Source organism: Limanda limanda, chromosome 9, assembly GCF_963576545.1.
Source record: "Limanda limanda chromosome 9, fLimLim1.1, whole genome shotgun sequence".
In the NCBI taxonomy this organism is placed as follows: Eukaryota; Metazoa; Chordata; class Actinopteri; order Pleuronectiformes; family Pleuronectidae; genus Limanda; species Limanda limanda.
Genome location: NC_083644.1, coordinates 19,074,186 through 19,096,233, shown reverse-complemented (window position 1 = coordinate 19,096,233; position 22,048 = coordinate 19,074,186). Strand labels below are relative to the sequence as shown.

The 22,048-nt window shown below is 42.2% G+C and overlaps 4 protein-coding genes across 4 annotated transcripts; all 4 read right to left on the bottom strand.

Moving 5' to 3' along the window:
- Nucleotides 1-2,269: 2,269 nt before the first annotated feature.
- faslg (Fas ligand (TNF superfamily, member 6)) lies at nt 2,270-3,856 on the bottom strand. Its single transcript, XM_061078722.1, has 4 exons — nt 3,578-3,856; nt 2,995-3,037; nt 2,834-2,896; nt 2,270-2,746 (listed from the first exon to the last, which is right to left on the bottom strand). Exons 1-4 carry the CDS (start codon nt 3,854-3,856, stop codon nt 2,334-2,336), a joined length of 798 nt encoding a protein of 265 aa, XP_060934705.1. The 3' UTR covers nt 2,270-2,333.
- Nucleotides 3,857-6,734: 2,878 nt separating this feature from the next.
- On the bottom strand, nt 6,735-9,851 carry si:dkey-86e18.1 (uncharacterized protein LOC557342 homolog). Its single transcript, XM_061078433.1, has 5 exons — nt 9,785-9,851; nt 9,642-9,682; nt 9,469-9,543; nt 9,176-9,365; nt 6,735-7,303 (listed from the first exon to the last, which is right to left on the bottom strand). The coding sequence occupies exons 1-5, from the start codon at nt 9,849-9,851 to the stop codon at nt 6,744-6,746; spliced, it is 933 nt and encodes a 310-aa protein (XP_060934416.1). The 3' UTR covers nt 6,735-6,743.
- A 2,756-nt stretch (nt 9,852-12,607) lies between these two features.
- On the bottom strand, nt 12,608-16,094 carry caiap (CARD- and ANK-containing Inflammasome Adaptor Protein). The gene is made up of 4 exons (XM_061078847.1): nt 14,918-16,094; nt 14,608-14,791; nt 13,687-13,909; nt 12,608-13,357 (listed from the first exon to the last, which is right to left on the bottom strand). Exons 1-4 carry the CDS (start codon nt 16,092-16,094, stop codon nt 12,608-12,610), a joined length of 2,334 nt encoding a protein of 777 aa, XP_060934830.1.
- Nucleotides 16,095-18,564: 2,470 nt separating this feature from the next.
- jun (Jun proto-oncogene, AP-1 transcription factor subunit) lies at nt 18,565-20,508 on the bottom strand. Its single transcript, XM_061077584.1, has one exon. The coding sequence runs from the start codon at nt 20,265-20,267 to the stop codon at nt 19,272-19,274; it is 996 nt and encodes a 331-aa protein (XP_060933567.1). The 5' UTR covers nt 20,268-20,508; the 3' UTR covers nt 18,565-19,271.
- Nucleotides 20,509-22,048: the final 1,540 nt, after the last annotated feature.

Genomic DNA, 22,048 nt, shown 5'->3' with positions numbered 1-22,048 from the left:
TTTAGAAGAATACCTGTATCACGTTGAAAATATATACCCACTGATACATCCTTCATTGTTGTAGGAGTGCCATTAGCATATATGATATTTGATTGCCCTCTGCTGGTGTAAAGGTCAACTGCAAGAACTTGAAATGTAAGACCTCTAATCATTGAATATCTATGGGACCATCCATAGCACACATGCAATGTTTGAAAACGTATTACCAGTTCAGTAAAACATTCAAACTTGTATATGAACCGTAGATGTTATTAAATAAAATTTAGTTTCATGTTATGAAAAACATTGGGCTTTAAAATCTTCATTGCAGATAAACCAGGTAGGATGAACACAAAGTTCTCTAACTTCACTCTGCTCCACAGACTGATTATAAGAAGCTCTGCACACAACATCCAGCACAAAAGTGACAGAATATTGTAGAGCTGTTTGCATGTTATTTGACGTAAATATGGATCGAATAGACGAATGGCAAAACATATATTTTGTTCCAGAGACAGCTCACTTTCTATTCGACAGAATGTTTGATGCTCAAAAGAAAGATTTTGGGCAGGGTGCCACTCACACCCTGCAGACATGATCACAGGCTGAGAAATGGTTGTGCAGACTGAGTTTACTTTATCAGATTGTTAATATTTGAAGGTCTTGATCTGTTGAGTGAACTTGATATCAAGTACACAGCCTCTGGAAACACAGCAGAACAGATTTAACTTAATTTAACAGCTGATATATGTTGTGCAATGCTGCTTTCTTACACGTGTTTTCTGAATGATGTGTCCTGTGCTGAAAGACCAATGTAAGCACCAGACACACAGAAAGATGAATGGAGGAGATTCACCAGCTGAGTTACACACAGCATCTTTGATAAATCAACTTGTTGCACTAACAAGCTCATTGGAAACAATACAATTACACTTATCAGTAACACTAAGAGTTTGTGAGTAATTTTTCTGGTTAACATTCAACCGACTAGAATAGAAGTTGAATCATGTTTTAGAGGATCCCTCAGCTCATGTTGAGACAAACACAAGTATAAAGGAGTTCAAAATCGAGGCATGAAGTTCTGTTTTTTTTCTTTTACAGAAATCGACCTGCACGCATGCAAGACCCTCGTGATGTTCACACAGGAAGGAAACACACGCCACCATTTTATCCCCTCATCTGTGCCCAGCCAGTGCATCTCCTCGCACTCAACTAACGAGTGTCTGTGGTTTTCAGAAAATGAACTCTGCAACGATGGTGTTCAATATGAAAAAAAGGCTACGCAGAAATGCAAGTGCAGTGCACAGTGATCTGTGGTCTTAATCTTAGACTTTATGGAACCTGCAAACTGTGTATGAGCCACATTTTTGCTGCTTTGTAAACAGATTTGAAAATAAAACCTCACCTCTGCTTCAGGCTGCAGCTCAGTGGAATATATGGAAATCAAGTTTATTTTCAGATAGCAAAGCCTGAGTTGGTGTTTTTATCTTAAAACTTTCCAGAGGTCATGACCAAACCTCATGTGGGTGTTCATTACACCTTTGGCCTTTTTATTATTCCTTAAGTCAGAACTGAAGGTCACGGTGAGGCACCTTTTTATCACTAGGCCTTTGGAACAGCTTTTCTAAAAATGTGTGTTGATCATTTTAAAAGCAAACTTTTTGAATTTTCTTCATTTACTTTATATATATTTGTCATTTTTAGATTATTTTCCTTCAAATGCACTACATTTTATTTCCTTGATTTTATTCACTTCAATGCATCTCATGATCTCATTTTATCATAGTATTCTTCATACATATCTGCCTATTTATTTCTGTTCTGTTCTTCTCCAGGAGTTGTGCAGGTGTGTGGGTGGGCAGCTGATGGCTGACGGGAGGGTAGTTCCATGGGTAAATGAACCACAAAGGTTATTTGCCTGCGACCCCCGCTGGTTGATTGGAGGCCTCTTGGTCGGGAGTTGGGGCGACCTGGAGGGGCCCGGGTATCTCCAGTTGTACGGTCAAGAAGAAGTTCCCTCAGATCCTTTTTCCAAGTGTTTTTGTATTTTTTTTTGAATTTTGCCATCGCTCTGTATTAACGAACTGCACCAACATGACACCCTATAGTTTTCAATCAGAAAGACGTCACTCCCTTGTCAGACGTTAACTTATATTATCTCTTTATTTATTACAAAAAAATATTCTTAAAATACTTTTTTAACGATTGTCAGATCCACACCAAAATAAATATTTTACAAATGCTACAAATAAATCAGCATGTTAGTGTCAACATTTACAAAAGGCGCAATATTTGTTTTCCACTGTTTACATTCTGTCATTGACTAAAAAACTAAGCCCATCAGTGCAACCTCTTCATATCTTGTAGAGACTAAAGAAGTTGGCATGATGGTCGTGGCTGAGATATATGGGTTGCGATACGTTCACAAACACTCTGTCGTATTTCTGCAGCTTCAGAGCGGAGGCCAGGAAACTGTCAGAGGTCCAGGGGTGCTGCTGAGGGCAGGGGCCGTTTCTGTGGGCCTCCATCAGGGTGAGGGGTGATTGGCGTCCCTCTCTCCTCACAAACACCGAGTGAACGAACGGGAAAGCGGATGAGCAGCTCTTAAAGATCAACTCCACCCGTGAGCAGACGTGATAGAATCCGCTCTCATTGACCCGCAGGCTGCCATCCTCAATCTGGTAGGTCACTCCTCCAGACAAGAAGGCCCGACCTCCCTTCGGTTCCCATTGCAAAGTCTTTTGGAATATCTCTGTCTGGATCTGCCCTGGAAGAGGAGAAGACGAGGGAGATGTTACAAAATGTTGACTTTTCAAAAATCTGAGGAAGGATTTAATTTGAATAGAAATATTACCTATCACATGTGCTGCAGGCCTGTCGTCTTTGTCTTTGTCATGCAGCTCAGGTTCATAGAGACCTTGAACAAACCTCACATTAATTTCACTTTCACCTTTTCTTTTACTGTATCACTTTGATGTTAATATTACACATGTTTTCAGATGTGTTTGCACTCACCTATTTGCTTTTGAGGCATATTAAACTCTGTCACAGGTTCACCCTGAAGCGAAATGAGAGAAACAGAGAAATGTCATGACCACATCACACATAGGCGTTTTTTTTTTTTCTTCCTCTCTGAGTTAAACTCTCAGCGTGAGAGGATATCCTGTCTCACTGGACTGGCAACCACATTTTGAACGGCCAAGTCCTTGTTCTGCACTGTTTAAATGTCAGGCCAGAGCTGAGGTGTGCAGACTCTTCAAATGATGATGAATTCATTATTTAACTTTGCAGCTCTGAGTTTCAGTTTCCAGCCACTTTTTCCACGCTCCTACTTTACACCCCCATCTCTCTCTCTCTCTCTCTCCGTGTAAAAGTGAGAGAAATCATATCTTTTAATCTTTTGCAGATATGTCCCCATTAAAATCAGACAAATAATATTATCCACAAAGAAATACTATATCATCGTCCAGCATTTCGTCTCTACATAATTTGCAAAAGGTCACAACCTTATTAAGCCTTCACACTACTGTTCCTAATCCAGGAAAAGAATATTAAACAAAATGAAAATGTCAAACCATCCTCATCACTTCCTCCTTACCTGTCTCATCTGTCTCAGTTCTGTCTGCATTTTATAAATCTGATAGGCCTCAAAGCCCAGGGCTGCAAACACCAGCAGGAACAGCAGCAGGACGGTCAAAGTCAGACAGGGGCTGACGCGCATGAAGCCCCCACTCCTTCCACGGCTCCTCGCCCTCTCCTGGGCAGGAGGCGACGTCCAGCAGGGCACAAGACTCGGAGGCTGTGCAGGATCCACTGGACCTCCACCTCCGTCCACGAGGAACACTTGTGGGAATGGATACCTGTGGTCGCCGCTCATGGTGCAGGACGTGCCGAGCGACAAACTGTGTGTGCATCAATCGCCTCTGTGTGAAGGAGGTGTTTGTCTGAGCACCTCTGCTTTAAAACACCAAGCTTGAGTCATTAACCACCCGCAGAGCCCTCCCACCACAGTGAAGACACCACTTTTTATAAACTCTAAACTAACATATGCATCTACAGATTTTTCTCTGGGCTGCTTTGTTGGATGGTGTATATTAATTACCACAACCTTTATTAGGGTTTATCTCAGCTTTGACTCTTTTATGTGGTTTGTCGTTCAGGCTGAGGGGACAGGAAGCTACATGTTTCACCTGACCCTGACTTCACACACCACCAGTGCATTCATCAGAAAGAGTTCAGAAACATTCCACAGTAGGAAAGATTGAGCAGCATCACACACAGTCATCTAACCAGCACTTTATATGCAGCAGGTCTTGTGGACCAAATAATGCCCTTTTCAAAATGTTCACACTCTTCTGGTTTTTCCAATCAAAGCCAAAATGCATTATAATCTATATGTATTATTTCATTGGATATTTATCTTCATGAGGCACAGAATTGTTGATAAACAGTGATGCAGCAGTTTCAGTAGCACACAGCGTATTCTTGGTGGGAAGATGCTGCTGCCACATGAAAAGCACCAATGTCTACACGGGCTTTCGTGCCTGTGAAAAACCGGTAGCGAGCGTAGGTAGCGACACGTTACAATTAACCTCAACCAATACCTCTCAGAGATGAGTTTACAGGAAAGCTGAACACCAACACACACAAACATATACACACACACACACAATTCTCCCCTGTAAGTTTGAAAGTTAATACCATTGATGTCTTTCTGACACTTTGGGGTCGTTTCCTAGGAATATGACCTAATTATGCTGCAACCGCAATGAAGAACATTGTGGTTGCAAAGTTTCCGCTATGAAATCAGTTTTCATGAGAAAAAATTATGTTTCCAAATTAGTTTGGTCTCTCTAGTTTGCTTTTAGTGGTTTGATAGAGAGCATGCATCTTTACGACCCCAAAGATAGGAGCTTAATACAAGAAACATGGAAGGAGGCTGCAGCAGTGCTGTCTTTAGCTCACTAGGATTTACATCAACTGGAAAGCTAAGCCAGTATTGTATGTTGTGTCAAAGTTAGTTTTTTGTGTGTATTTTTGTAACAGCAAAGTAAGCACTGTTCAGTTTCATTTTTCAAGGCATCTGCGGCGACAGAGGGAAACCCACCTTGCAATGTGCATAGCAACCTTTTTGCTGAAAGGTTAATTGCGTCAAACGTAACCATGAACTGCACAGGGTCTGCTTTCTAAACGCGACTGGTTTCCAAGAAGTGTCATGCAGAAAGCGTGAATGGTCCTGTCAGCAGCAGCAGCAGCAGCAGCAGCAGCAGCAGCAGCAGCAGCAGCAGCCCAGGGTGGGTTAGGTGGGCGGGAAGGCGTTTGGGGTCTAACCAGATTGTGTTCAGAGATGCTGCTCCAGTTAATACAGCCAGACTTACACTGAATCAGCAAGTACCTCTATTAGTTACTGTGCTTTTCTCACACATTCCCCATCCTGTCGGCTGGAACTGTGGTCCCCATGACATAAATTCATCTTTTCCTCTTAAGCAGCAGGTCCGGTTAGTGCGGCTTTACTTCTAAACTGAAACCTATCTTTTGTATATGCTCAAATTATTCAGATTCATCGTCTTCATGTTTAAAAGAGTTTGTTAAATTCTACTAAACACACATTTTCTCACATACTTGAGAAAATGTGGCCTATTTAAGAAACAAATGTAGGATTTGGTTTTTAAAAAGTCCAGGAATTTTTTGTTTTTAATTCTTTATTGTTATTATATTTAATAGTTTTTTTTACAAAGTACTTCCATCACCTCAATCTTGTTGTTCACATGACCTGCCAGCCCTTGAAAGGACACAAATTGTATAAAAATGTAAACTACTATTAGGCCTGTCACGATAACACATTTTTCTGTGCGATTAATTGCCCCAGAAATTATTGCGATAAGCGATAATATTGCCGTTTTGACACCATTTTCAACTTATATAATGATAATGGCATAATAATGCAAGTACACCCTTTCGAAGATCAATAAACTTTTATTTTTAAAGAACACTGGAACTGGACATCTGGAAGACATTTAAGAAAGACTTTTTTATTGCCAAATATATGAACTGTTTAAAGTAGATTATAAATATAAATAAATACAAAAACTTTTTAACTTAAAACTATGAATAATTTATGAACTGTTAACAAAAGTTTACACTATACTTAAATAAATAAAAATAAATACAAAACAGACACACTCTGACTCGTGACTGACTTCGGGGCCTGAGCCAATTGAGACCCCGTGTCTCCGCGGAGACCCCTGTGTCAGACCGCTCGGAGACCCCCGTGTCTCCGCGGCTTGGGCTGTCGCAGGCAGGCTTCCGCCCGCCTTCGTCCCCCCGAACGCTTTTGTGAAACCTTTCTCGCCGTGGTCTCCGTTCCTCCCGCCCCAAGCCTTTCCAAGCTGACCCGGAGCCGTCGCGGCGCACCACGGAGGAAATGCGCCCGGCGGGGGCCAGCCAGCGCTTGGGAGAGGGCTCGCGAGGAGATCCTCCCACACCTGCACGGGAGCCCTGACGCACGCGGGGCGCGGGCAGCGCGGAGACAAGAGTCTGTCCACCGGCAGCCGCGGCCGACTGCCGGATGGGATCTGCATCGATCTCATTTTTAGCCTTATGCGAGCGGAGTTGACGGAAATCCGTCATAGCGATGGAAAACTTTAATCCCTGAATTTATTGCAGCCGGCAAAAAATTATCGCTCATTTTAATTTATCGCGCAATTAATTGATTTATTGCATATCGCGACAGGCCTAACTACTATGTCCGATGATCTACAATATCACGTGTCACACTCCCCATCAGAGGAAGAGTAACAGTCTAATCCCAGGAGGTGACCAGTGCTCTCCTCTGTTTTCTCAGGTTTCCTCTCTGCTGCTTCACACTCTGACTTATGTCCTTGGACGCCACCTTTCAGTCTGAAAACCAAACCCTCAGTTGTCCCGACATCTCTCTCTTTGTCTCTGTTCTGTGCTGAAAATGTTTGACCTGACAGGGAATTGCTGAGGTTTGGCAGGCCTGACTGCAGCACCCTGGCTAGACTCTGTGTTGGAGACGAGCTGAGCTGAGCCGACGGTCCTCTGAATGCAGCGGTGGCCATTGCCAGCCGTGTGCGGTCGAAGGAGAGCGGCTGGTCCTGGTCTGCGCAGACTGTCTCTGAGGTTTCTGACCTCGGCTTGGTGGGGACAGGGGTTTGACGTCTGGCCTCTGAATATCTGAGAGGTCTCTCCCTCTCGGTGGCTGAGGTTTGGTGACATCCTGTCCGGCTGCTAACCAAGTCAGGTTCAGCTCCACTCCACTGACGGCTGTCCTCATGTGACTCATTGCGCTGAGGGTTTTTCACTGTAAACCAGAGAGATGACACAGAAATGAAAGAGAAATGAAAGGACTGTTAGCCACAGGTGTATGAAAGGACTTGTTCAACCAAAATGAATGATGATCTGTCAGAAATGTTCAAAGCTGATTAGTCAGGTAATAGTAATAGAAAGTAACACAGTTATATTTCTGCACACAAATGATATAAATATTGATGTTAAATATGTTTTTATTTGCCTATTTAGAAATATAAGACAGGCTCTGGTTGCCCTGCAGATATCACATGGAGGTAAAGGGGTAAATACAACTCATTGCATATTCTAGTATCTATAAGTTAGAAATTAACAAATGGTCAAATTTGTATTTGTTGTTACTGTTTGTAAATGGAGAAGTTTGTAAATGGTGCTGGCCCCATTTGAGTTTGAAAACTCCGGTGTCCGAGACGCTCACAGACGCTTCCTGAATAGGTCTTTTCAGTCAGGACATAGCCTTCACTCATTCATTATGCTGCTATCATATGATCCTTGTTGAGGTGAAAAGAGGAACTTTGCCTAAAAAACTTCAAGTCCCATAATGAACTCATTACAACTTGAGTTGGAACACCTGCGAATGGAAGGGGACTCAGCAAATGTCTCAGCAGAGAGAGAGGATTCAGCTCATGGAACAACCAAAGAAGCCACTTGTACTAAAACAAGACTTTTATTTTGATGATTATTTAATATTGGAAGTGCTGCTATCGTCATTAATGTTAGGATGTCTTGTTTGACGAATTGTAAAATAATAAAGCAGCACACACCAGGCGTTTGGCTTTTTGTACTCAGTTGTTTGTTCCATTCATATTGATGTTTGAATACTGTTTGCATTCATTCATTTACATAAACTGTTTAAAAACATACTTACTTTATTTGTTGGATTGAAGTTGTTGGAAATATTTGCATATTTGTATAACTTCTTGTTCTTTGTGTTTTGAAGGTTTTCAACCTGATGAACTAACCAGCAAACAACTAACAAATAAGGACAAAATAAATATTGAGCTGTGAAAGAGTTGTCCCGTGTGCCTTTGGGGTTCATGTACCAGGCCAATGGCAACTTGGGCAAGAGTTGAAGAAAAAAACTAGGAACATGACAATCCTCTTCCTGAAGAAAACAACCAGCATTCGCCTCTGCTACCGACGCATATAATCAATCACTTATCTTTTGTCTTTGCTCACAGCTGTTGTGCGGTTAAATTCTGCATTTAACAATGATACTCCTTTCATGTGTAGCTTCAAGCATCTGTGTGAACCGCCACACGCCTAACTTCCTGTTTACATCGGCATGAGCTCAGGGGATGTGACTGGTCACGTAATATGTATTTTCAGGTTGGTTAGAATGAACGGGGACCAAACCGCTTGTGTTGAGAGAGATTGATTAAAACATGTTTCTACTCTGACTTCAGGAAGAGTGTAAAAAAACCTTGAATTCTGATATTACACAAGTTAAACACCGGATTTATAAAACACTGGATCCATGACTTGAATAGATGTGGATCATGATCGTGGATTGGTGGTGGCAGCTGATCGTGGATTATGATTACAACTAGATTGCTTTGATATACCTCCTCAAATATTCCACCATTCTACCTGACACCTATCATTAGGACTGTCATAACTCCTCCCTTTTATCTGTCAGACATTCGCTTATGTACAAATACCTTGAACTTGATGCACCTCTCCATTGAGATGTTGTCTTTTCTAATCAATGTTATAAATATTGTTATTGTGTTGATGTGTATTGTGTTGATTGACTCTATGAGACCACTGTGATTTGTGAAATTAGATAGTGATTGAGTACTCATTCGACTGCATCATATTATACCTTGACAGTATATTTGCAGTATGTGACCTGTACCACACCCACCTGTCCCCGGAGGGTCCCGTGGCTCTGCTCTCCTCTTGCAGTAGCCTCGAGGCGTCCACGGCTTGTGTTTGCACGAAGGGTCGAGCGCTCGCAGCTTGGTGATGAACCTCTTGTACTCTTTCTCCAGAGCCTCGATGCACAGCTGGAACTCAGCTATCTTCCTCTCCGGGTAGTGAGACAGCTGGGACTGCTGAGAGGGCGAAGACAAGACAGGGGAGAGCAGCAGAGTTCAGACCCAGTCATCCACATGCATGTAAACCAGACCCCACCCCCCCTGCAGAAGGTCCCCTTACTTGCAGATAATACTCTATTTCCTTCTTGATGCTGGGGATCCACTTGGTCACAGACGAGGCTGAGTTGAGAGTGGACTGTGGAGGAGAAGGTTTGGCTGAGACAAGCTGCTGCAGGTGAAAGTGAACTGAGGCGAACAAGAGATCAACAGTTTAGTTTGAATAACTCCTCTCACCAGCTTGGGTCTGCGGTCGTGAGCATCCCGGAGTCGTCCCTCTGCACAGGGGGGGGAACAGAGAGTTAGCACTGGTGTGGCTAGCAGCTGAAGCTAGCAGGAAGTGTGTGCTCATCAGTCAGTGTCACTGTTCTGCTGCTCACCCTCTCTCTCCTTCTGCAGCCACAGTCTGTTCAGTTTCCCTTGCTGCTTCTCCTCGTTTCTCGCCATCGTCCTCACTCACAATAAACAATGTCACCTGACACATGTCCTCTTCTTCTGCTGCTAATCTTGCATTGCAAACAAGCTGTTGTGCCATTGTCGCCACCTTCTGAGCTGGAGTGTGTATTGTAAAAATAAATGTTCCAAAAAAAAGAGAGCTTAATTTATTTTATACATATATATTTATAGAGTTCAAGATCAGTTGTTCTGTCAATTCAAATTTGATACAGTGGTCATGCAGCTTTGAAATTGGTATTACTGTAAAGGAGGATTAGAGGGACAGTCAACAACATTTTCATATTGGTATTTATAACATGCTCTCAATAACTATTAGTTAAAATAAATGACAGCTGAAAAATAAATAATAAAATAATAATCTTCTCGTGGTCATGGTGACCCCCTCTGTCTGCATGTCAAGACTTTTCTGTGGAAATTGACAAAATTTGAACATGACATCCTTCATAGAGAGGACCCGCTCTCGATGTAAATATCACGTATTTTAATATTTTTTTATTTTCTATTCTCTTTCTCTTCTCCCATTGACTTTTTCTTTTAAAACAAAAGGGTAGGTTATTTCCTCTCAGAAGATGCTTGTAGGCTATATTGTTCATCACTTCAACTGAGATTAAATGTAGTTGTCTTGTTCCCATACCTTATTACCATACCTTATTACCATACCTTAACTTGTTACCACGTAATAGTGAAATCTACCCTTGATTTTTTTTTCATATTTTAGCAGATATCCAAAGATGTAAAATGAACAAATCAAAGATTTTTTTTTTAATGCTCAACTTTGAACTGTTATTGTCATGTCGTGCCATGATTTCATGACAGTAGCCTGCATGTCATTTGTCATAAAGAATACTAACATAATTAAATAAGATCAGTTTCAGATCATTATTAAGAACATGTCACAAAATCTAATCAGATCATTTACTTTATGTAATTATTATTTTCAAACCAATTACCTTGTCAACTAGAAAATATTTATTTCATTTACATATACTACATATCTGCTATCAATCCTACATTATTCGCTTATATTAAATATAGGTTTCTGAAAAAAAGATTCCCCTCATTACTATACAAAGTTATGGAGCGAGGTGCTCTAAAATCTAAACAGAAAATATAAGTCATATTGATACCTGTGGTAAGATGGGAACGGTTGCCATAATCAGAAATGTGCCAACCACAGAACACATTCTACCTCAAGTGTGACAGTTCCTGAGCTTCACATCAAGTTGCAACTGTGTTCACACTCTGCAGTCATAGAACAACAAAAAACATGAAATTCTGATCCACCTAATGGATAAACAAATCACTTCAATTCAAATGTTAACAAGCTGCAACTTGTCTTTTGTCCTTCTGTTATTAAACCTTGAAAAGTCGTGTATTTGAAAAAAAAACTTCACAGTGATAATCTGGTCAGATATGGTTTCACCACAGTGGCACCCTGGCTTGTTTGTAGGTTGTGGGAAACTAGAGACTTTTACTCGCTCTCTGCGAGTTCTCTTGAAGTCTTCACTTTGAGAATTTGTGTTGTTGCATTTTTATTCACTTAAATTGCTTATTAATACACAGTATTCTGTGTTCGTGGTATTTTCTGATGCAAGTAGTTTGATTCATAGAATGGAAATGTGAGGTGGTTATGGTGGTGGATGTGGGACGAAGAAAAAAAAATGTAAACCTGAAAGAATGCTGATTGTGACGAACTGATAAACTGTAAAAAACCTTCCACAGTGACGTGCTTGGGTCTTGGTGGTCGTGGTGATAGTCACTTGGCATTTTGATACGGGAGGAAAATCTCGTCTTCATCACCAGCCAGTTACTTGATAGACCACAGTCATCCTGCACAGCTGGCACCTTTGCAGATATTTTGAAAAAGGATACGTGAAATCTACAATGAATCTTTAACATTTTCAAGCAGACAACAAAGCAATGAAACAATTCAAACATTACAAATGTTATAAAACAGCTGTTAGAGAGTAAGTGTTAAAGGCCTACAACAAAAGCTTACTCTCACTTACAATCACGAACATTATTGATACACTAAACCTCACAACCATAAAGTAGGTGTTCAACTCAGACATGTTAACAGCACAAAGACACTTTATTATGACAGTGCAGTGGTATTTGCCAAATGCTAACATCTGCAAGCTATCAATTCTGACATGATAATGTTAAGCAGGTGTAATGTTCACTGTTGATCATTATGATTTGGCCCAATAAAATCTAATTACAACTAAATAAATACTCATAAGCACTAAACACAGCAAAGTAAAGGATGTATTAGACATAGTGAAATCTGACGTAATGATGACGCAATTTCCCCATCTGGAGACTTTAAATGATCAGTATTCTTCCAGTGACAAGGGAATCGAGCAATAGTTGTTGAGGTATTGTGTACACCAAAAGTGTTGGAGATTAGATTTATAATGAACTACTTGAATTTCATCTTTCAATGTGATTTGATATCAAACATTTCCTCATTGAAGCATTTCATAGAGATCACTTTCAGAACTGGGACTTTATTTGGTTAAAAAAGATAAGAGCACTTGAGTAACACAAATCGATTTGGACATGAGGAATGAGGGTTTCATTACTATAAAGTAGCTTCAATCTATGTTTCTGGCTGTTCAAAATCTACCTGCTGTTGTTAGGCATTTTTTTCTGACAGATTTTATTCCATCTATCAAAGCTTATATCAATAGTGTTAAAATACTCTCTCTGTTCCCGTCAGTCTCTTTCTTATTTCCTTTCTCCCTCTACTTGATGAGAAACATCTTTCTCTTGAGTAAAGTTGCAATGCTCTCATGTTCCGGTGTGCCTCCACTCTCTGCCACCTGCAGCGGCGTCTTCCTCACTTTATTTTGAGCCTGAAGATTCACCTTCTTCCATCCCCTGCTCTGTGCGGCTTGGCCCCAGTTTACAAGCCTCTTCACCACCTCCTGGTGTCCACCTCGGACAGCACAGTGCAGAGGAGTGTCTTTGCTGTGATCTGTAGCGTTGATCTTGGCTCCGGCCTCCAGCAGCAGCACTGCCACACTGTCGTGGCCTTTCTCGGCTGCCGCATGAAGCGGTGTTCTCCTCCATGCATTCCTCTCCTCTATCCCCTTGTTGCTCAGTGACTGTAGAAGAGCTGAAACCACACTGGTATGACCACCAGCCGCTGCGTAGTGCAGAGGTGTGGAGCCATCCATGTCTTTGGCACCTCCATTAGCCTTGTGGTGCAACAGTGAAAAGACAGCGTTTAACCTCCCCTCCATAGCAGCTAGGTGGAGGGCAGTTTTCTTCTCGTTGTCAGTGGTGCTTGTGTTGGCTGTGGCTGACAAAATCAAGTCCACCACCCTGCACTCTGTTTGGGAAGAGGCTGCCCAGTGCAGGGCGGTCCTGCCCAGCTTATCTCTCACTTCTGGATCTGCCTTATTCTGGAGAAGCTGGATCACTGTGTCTGCATGGCCCTGCTGACCAGCTAAATGAAGAGCAGTCAGTCCATCCTGGGATACTGCATTTACCTGAAGAAATAACACACAGGCCCCCAAAACATATTGTAAATATACACAGGGTATGTGTGTTTGTTTGTCTGTTAGCAGGATTACTCCAAAACTACTGGACTGATTATCAAAAAAGTCACACAAAACATGCAAATGCAGCTCTTTGACATTATGAGATAGGATGTTTTTAGACATCTCCTTTGTTTCTCAGAGAATAATTCATGGATCTTGATGAAATCTAAGTCACACATGTTAAGGGGAAATTTGGTGCAGACCAAAATAAAACTCTGGGTCTAGTGAATGTAATTGTGGTTTCATGTCGGAGGTATGTGCTCTAGTGGGCCATTTACCTGTGATCCAGCTTTGATCAACAGAGCCACCAAGTCTGATCGATCAGACAGAGCTGCCAGGTGTAGAGGGTGTTGGTCTTGGGGTCCAGTAATGTTGGGGTCCAATCCCTTTTCCAGCAATGTCTGAACTATGGGCACACTGCCACTGTGAACAGCCAGGTGCAAGGCTGAGGAGCCGTCGCATAAAGCAGCATCGATTTTGGCCTGTTTTGCTAGAAGCACTCTGAAATAACAAAATTAAAGATAGTATTTATTATCAATGAACCATAACATACAAGGCAAGGTGACATATCCATGGGGAACTGTCTAAAAGAAAAGTGTTTAATTAGCAACTGAGCAAGCAGCTTATGTGTATTGTCCAACAAAACCATACTCTACAAAGTGAAATGGAGATACATGAACATACAGTAGATAATCAGTAACAATAGTAACAATGTGAAGTGGACACAAATGTCATTAAAGAACTAAAGAAGGATCAAAAGTAAGCAGAATCATAAATTCACCATTTTAGCTCATACAAGTCAGTTCAGGGATATAAGAGGAACCAACTCCACATCACCAGATTGATCATTTTCAATCTTGTACTATACCATTTCCATTCTTTGTTTTTTTATTTTCTGTCCTTAATACACCAGTATGACAACTTGTGAAAGATATGCTCTTATGTTTCCATTTGCATAAAAAATAGTTTATTTTAAAATTTCTATATTGGTTCTATATATTTGGTTGTATTTGCGATTTATTTTTATAATAAAGTTTCCGTTTCTCTATTACATTTCTTTGTCATTAGGCTTTCATAATGGCATCATAGGAATCATTAGCAGCTATTTCTTACTCCCTAATACAAACGTCTCTCTTATATTCCTGCAGTTGAATTAGTACAGGAGTCAAGCCATGTGAATCGTGGTTGGAGACAGTTACCTGAAGACTTCACAGTGTCCCAGCTCAGCAGCCAGCAGGAGAGGAGTGTATCCCTGTGTGTCACACATGTTCACATCTGCTCCGCCGTCAATCAGAGCAGTCACTGTTCCAGGCTGGTTCTGTGTAACAGTGGAGAAGAGAGCCGAGCCCAGCACTTCTTCACTCAGAGTTCCTCTGGCATTAGCTGTGAACAAAACATTTTGTGAACTTGTAAGTTTGCACTTCATAATCTACAACTCAGTCCAGAATTCATGCTGATGTTGCAATAATTCAAGATTCCTGTGTTAAATTCTTTGGGGGGAAAACTCACAGAGCAGCAGGTGTATAACTGAATCCTGATTGTGTTCAATGGCTTCATTTATAACATTGTCGTCAACTTCAGCACCTGCATTCAGAAGCACAGTCACAGTTTTCTCATTGCTCCTGGCAACTGCATAAAACAGAGGGGTTTTTCCGTGGTTGTTTTTGGCCTCGACAGCGGCCCCCCGCTGCAGCAGCAGCTCAGCCAGTCTCCAGTCGTCTTGAATGGCCGCCATATGGAGAAACATGTCCTGCGATTGGCTCTCGCTCTGTCTGGCCTCCTCCTTCACCAGCACCGTCACAACATCCACATGCTCATTCTCTGCTGCCAAGTGAAGGGGGGTTTTATCATTGAGATCCAAAGAGTAGATGGGGGCCCCGGCCTTTAACAGGGCCCTGACTATCTCGTTGTGACCCCTGCTGGCTGCGCTGTGAAGAGCTGTGTGACCATGATTATCCTGCAGGTCCAATCTGGCTCCTTCACGGATCAAGCGCTCAGTGATGGAAAGGTGACAGTGATTAGCAGCTACATGCAATAGAGTCTCATTGGAAGAATTAACAGAGTTGATATCAGTGTCCTTTAACAGCTCTTCCAGGCGTACCAGCTCACCTTCTGCAGCGATCATGTGAACAAGGTTTTCTGGTTTATCTGGTGTTGTTTTATCCTCTAGTTTTTCAATTGGCACCGGGCTGCTGTCTTCTATCACAGGGCTAAATCTTTGAGATTTCTCCGAGGCAAGTAAACCACGAGTCTTCTTCTTATTAGTCATAGTGACTTTACCTGCCATTCCCTCCTTTTCCTTCTCCAGCAAATATCCAATCAGCTGTCTCCTTGTGTCTCTAATGTGTTCGCTCACGCTCCCCACGTAGGCCCGGATTTGCTGATAAAGGTCGGGCTCTGTCAGCATGAGACAGGGATGGAAAAACTTCCTACATGCCCTCTCACCTCTGGTCTCCAGGATGTCCAGGACCCTGGAGTTCTGTTCCCTCCGAGTCCTGATGGTCAGAACAATGGATCTCTTAGCTGCTGTAATGACTCCCTCTATGACGAGTAGATCGAGTAGATCCTCGGTATGTGAGATACCATAAACCAGATCCTTTCTCTTTGCCCGGATCACATCCACGGCATACGGGTTGATATGGGTTGATGCTGCTTGAGCATCAAAACCCTTGAGCATGTTTAACATCATAAATAACCAAAGAATGTGAAGTAAGAATCCAGTAACCTGTGATTCCGGCTGCTGTGTGTGTTTGTGTTCCAGTATGTGTTTGATACCTTATTGCTAAGTGAAACACCTGATCCTAGCAACTCAGACAAAAGCCATTCATTGAAGAAATATCCTAATAAACTTGCAATTTGTGAGATTATATGACAAACTTGTAGTAAGGTCACCGCAGGCTGCCTCTGAAATCCCACGTGGAGATATGAAAATCTTTTTTGACATACAAATTGGACTTAGAGAAGCTTTGGCCCCGTTTTACGCTGTCAGAAGCTGGTCGTCATGGTGAGCTGTTTGTGTTGAGAGAGAGAGAGAGAGAGAGAGAGAGAGAGAGAGAGAGAGAGAGAGAGAGAGGATATGTGTGCATGACTGAACATGTGTGGGTGCAGAAGTGATGCACTCCATGGGTAACCCCATGCTGCTCAGTCTATGTCACACAATATCAAATTATCTAGTAATTAAATCCTAAACGTGTGCACATTCTACACTGAATATTTCCCACTAAAGTTAATTTTGTGTCAAATATGCCAAACTCTTTATTTATTTTATTTAACCCTCTCTTTGTCTCTTTATAGTGTATATTGTCTTCATTTTATTTTATTTGACTCCCTCTTTTTTACTGTATATTAAGTTTGTTACATCATTATTAGATTTGAACACGAAATAGGTCTGAAGTTGTGATTTGCACGTTGTTTGGCCCTTGTGAAGTAAATCCAGGCTCCTCAGAACTACTTATTATGCAGAGATTACTGAGTCGATTCACTTCCCGTAATACACGCCTCCTCCATCGTGACGTAGATAGTCCGAGTGTACCCTGTCCTTATATGGTCAGGAAGGACACCGTTTTCCGGATGATGTCACGTTGCCCCATGTTTGAGAAACTGGAGCAGATTGGAGCAGATATAGTGACAATCAGAATTAGCCTTTTAATGAAACATTTAAAATTACTTTATTTTATATAAATATCATACTTCCAGACAATAAACTTAACTGAACTATAACTGAATAATTATGTTACTGTTATGACCGGTTATTAAATTAGCCTACTGTCGTTATATTTATTTTTTATTTATTTTTTGATTATTTGGAGTTTTGCTTTGGGGTTTATAAGAAAAGGAAAAGACAGGAAAAGAAAAGAAAGAAAGAAATATAATAATAAAGCTACTAAAACAGACAATATCAACTATCTGACTCACGTTAGTTCTTTGTGTCTCATCACTACTGATGATTCAAAACGAGCTGCAAAAGCTTTATGTAGATTTTACAAAGCGCATCGGTAGGTTGAATCTGTCCTGTGATTTAGCCTGTGTCGCCCTCTAGTGTTTCATTATAAACATTACACACTAGTGACTGAGAAGTTGGAATGTTTAAACCTGGAGTTTTAACCTGTTGAATGTGGCGTTTCACCTGCTGTCTATAGAGTACTTTACACTAGGCCTAAAGGGTCTGGTAGTTTTAAAAAGGGGTATTTACTTAGTCATAATAAACACATTTTTTTGTTTTACATCTCCCCACTCTGCTTCTTAAATTTAACTTTTGATGAATAATCTCAATCTCTAAAATGTTTAAAACCTTCATCAGCTTTATCAGCATTAGAAAATAATCATTCAGTAGTCTCTCTATCCTTTTTTTCCTGTCAGTGATGTATTGAAAATGTATTATTTTACTTTACTGTCCTTTTGTTTACATCTGGATAATTTGTTCATGATATCATATTTTTAATAGCTGGCTTCAAACTCGTTGAAAGTGCACTATATGTAATGTTGTATACAGTTACAGTGTAATTATACACAAATATAATATACCCTCTAAGAGTACAGTGGTACTTAAGAATTGTATTGAGTTAAAACTCAGTAATGTGTTTTATGTCTGATCATGTGTGATGCAGTTCTGCCTCAGAACCTATTTGTGTTTGAGTTTCAACGGAGTGTTCCCATCCAGCGGATTTCTTTATTCACAACAGGACAGTAAGTAATGTTGAATAACCGAATGGTGCAATAACACAGAGGAGGACCTGTGATCCTCCTCGGATTTAAAAAATCAACATTACCTAAGATGCCACCAAACAAAATGTATCACTTTCATAAACTTTGTTGAATGATATTGTTGAATGATTTATAATGGGATAATATCACAGTCTCATAGTGATAACACCTGAAGGCACCTGAGGTTTGTGTCATAGTCTTCAGGCAGACCTGTGTGTGTTGGGATAATAAAGTGGAGAAGCTCTATGACCTAATTTGCAGAGCTGGCCATTGCAGGTCTGTCAGCTGTAACACAATCACTTAACCTGGATCAATACCAGCACTAATGGAATTTACCTTGAGGTATCGGGACCTAGAAGCTCTTGCAACATGTTGCAACATGTTTTATTGTTTGAGCTCCTGAAATGGCACACCCACTTTTTTACTGTCACACACTTACAAGAACACAGAGGCAGTTTTGTCTCATTTCATCTGCTTTATTTTCTTAAATATTGATTAGTTTCTGAAGTGCTCAGGAAACAAAACATAAAAAATTATACAGTATTCTTATTACAAATGGTAAATATAAGTACTCCAAGTTGATCTTATATACATATAACAATGAGTGAAACCCCATTAAACAATTTCAGAAAAAACAAGTACATCTTGAAGCTTTTCCAATTTAAATTCTTACAATAAAGAAAACGAAGTACATTGTACTGTAACTCAGAAGTCAGGCAGCTTTAGTCACGACTCTTCAGCCGTACAGAGTTGGCCAACACGCCCATGTGTGAGGCCACTGTGGCTGCAGCAAGAAACGTCTCTATTGCAGGTTCTTATTTCCTCTAAGACTGAATCTGTCCTATGGTATTCATGAGAAGGTCCATGCAGAGCTGGGTGTAAATCAAGAAAACTTCAGTCCAGTCCAGTTCTGTGAAAGCAGCACGGAACAGAAACAGAAAGGTATCTCGCTTGTTGCCATGCCCCCCCTCTGGTTCATGGCCACTGTTACTGTCCCGAGCCCCTCTCTGGGACGCGCCCCCCGGCTCGGGGACTTTCAGGTTGGCCCACAGATCCCACCGGTGCCGGTCATCCCGAGAGACACAGCCACTCGCTATCACAGGAAGCGTCCGATCCGTTCCACTACAGTCTTTGCTCTCTCCACCGCCCCGACAGCCCCTCAGAAGGTCTGGAGCTGCTGGGTCAACATGAGCTGGCAGCCGCTGTTGACGTGGTTCATCACCTTCTGCTTCAGCTGGGCCACCTGCTCCCGCAGCGTGTTGGCGGTGGACGCCAGCTCCGAGTTCTGGGACTTCAGGTTCTTGACTTTGTCCTCCAGCCTCGAGATCCGCTCCAGCTTCCTCTTGCGGCACTTGGAGGCGGCGACGCGGTTCCTCATCCTCTTCCTCTCGGCCTTGATGCGCTCCTGGTTCTCCATGTCGATCGGGGAGAGTGGGGGGGTGTCCCCGGGCATCTCGGGCACGGTCTGGGGCTCCTCCTTGAGAGCCGTGAGCCGGAGCAGAGAGCCGGTCTGGCCGTAGATCGGGAGCTGGGGCGGGGCGGAGGGGAAGGACATGGCCGGGGCTGAGGTGGTGTAGCCCGGGGCCGAGACGGTGCTGATGGCGGGGTGGAAAGTGTTCAAGTCCTCATAGACCGGCGAGTCGGAGCCATGGTCGGAGCGCATGGTGGCGTTGCTGCTGTACGCGGGGGCACCGGCCACAGAGGAGACTGGCAGCGGACTGGTGCCACTGGTGCCACTGGTCTGCGGGGCTGGGGGGACGCTCCCACTGCCCGGAGCCGGCATGTGCTGGTGGTGCAGCTCGGCCAGGGCTCGCACGAAGCCCTCCGCGAAGCCCTCCTGCTCGTCAGTGACGTTCCTGGGGCAGATGAACTGGGTCGGGGTCGGGGTGGTGGTGATGAGCCCGTTGCTGGACTGGATGATGAGCCGCTCCAGCTCCGGAGAGCCCAGCTTCAGCAGGCCCACGTCCGGGGAGGTGAGCAGCTCGCTGGCCCGGGCGCGGAGCTGCTGCTTCCGGCTGCCGGTCGGGTCCAGCAGGTTCAGGGTCATGCTGTGCTTCAGCGCCTTGGGGTTGCTGCATCCGAAGCCGGCGCCGTCGTGCTGGGAGAAAGCGATGAGCGAGTCGTCATAGAAAGTAGTTTCCATCTTGGTATACATAGAAGAGAAACCCCCAGGAACCAGTGCTGCTGTGAAAGTCTTCTTCAAAAAACTCCTTGGTTTGAAGCAGGTGGAGGAGACTGGTTTCCGAACGTCCTCTCTGTGAGTGAAAGCCTCCGAGGTGAGCGCGCACTGGTTGGACTGGGATCGGGACTCACTTCTCAGACTGGGTTCCACACCGGTGTGAGTGACTCTGGTGTGTGTACACTCTGATCTGAGCAGCGTGGATCCAAACCTTATCTGCTGCCGCTGCCTCGCTAAAAATAGCCATGATGTCATGACTGGGTTCTCCCATTGGCTGGGGGGCGTGTCGCTGGGGGAAGGCCCCGCCTCCACTCACTTGGAAGACCACCCAGAAGAGTCCTAATCTCGCGGTGGATTGTGGGATGAGGTAATGCTGGATCGCGAGAGCGTAGGGGCGGGGCCTCGTGGTGTGACGTAGTGTTTTTGAATCTCTGCTTCCCCGCTCTGCTGTCAGTGGCGGGACGGTCACGGTTGTGTTCACAGCTCAGTTGTGTAGAGCTCGGTTTGTGTTGTGGATAAATCCAGCTCTCTCTACTGTCAGCATTAATTGTTTATTCACTACACTACACTTCAAGTATTGTTACATGATTGTCAATTCTATTCTATATACTAATGTAAATAAAATACAAATTCTGGGTTTATAACAGTCATGAAACACTAACATAAAATAAAATCACATTGTATTGTATTGATTTCTATTCTATTCTTTATAGTTAAGAAAATCAAATGATTGTTTTTGGTCATGTATACATGTATATTTAGAAATAGCCATAACAGTAACAAAGGTAAATTCTATTCTATTTTATTCTGTACAGTTATGAAAATGACAGTCCTTTTTATTTGTCATTTACATAAATCCATGACATAGAATTGCCAATAACATAAAAGTAGATTATACTCTATTTTATACTATTGAATTCTAATCTATTTTATTCTATTCATCATTTTATTTACAGTAAAAAAAATGATGAAGAGAATAGAATAAATTGTTTTAAGACAACGTTTTACCAAATGATTTTACAGCCATGTAAGAGGGTTATAAACGAAAATCACAGTCTATTCTGTACAGTAATGCCAATGACACTCTTGTGACAAACTGTGTTAAGACAATATTTTATGAAACAGACAGTCATTTAACAGTGACAAAAACAAAAATCACTTTCTATTATATTCTAAATGTGAACTCTAATGTCTGTGCATTTAAATTGGAGAAAGTGTAGCACAGGGTAGAAAGGGAAATACAACTCTTACATGAAAACCTATATGCTATAATTTTCCATGGGTATGTGTGCCCACAGTGGAAACTCTTCTTGTTTTCTCCCACATTTTGCTTCTTGGTCTGGGATACCATGGTGGTCTCTGGTTGGTGGTCAATGATAAATTGCCTTACAGCACACATACACAGAAAAGTGAGGCAGTTCCATTTTTACACCTGTGCAGGTTTACAAAAACAGACATATTCATCAGGACTTGTATTAAAGCTTCGTTATGTGCCTGAAGAGCAGAGTCAAGTCCAAATTATTAAGTTCTGTGTTCTGGTAACAGTCTTTCCTTCAGATTTAAACCAATCTGAACGTTAATTCAGTTGTCAGGAGACAGATTTAATAGGACCTTTTACTACTGTAAAAACCACACATCTGCAAAAAGCTACATTTAGGACCTTTTATTATTGCCTCAACTACAAATTGTCCATGATAGATCCACAGACTGTCTGTTCGTCCTCATAAAGAGCAAGTACATTTCCTATTATCCATGTC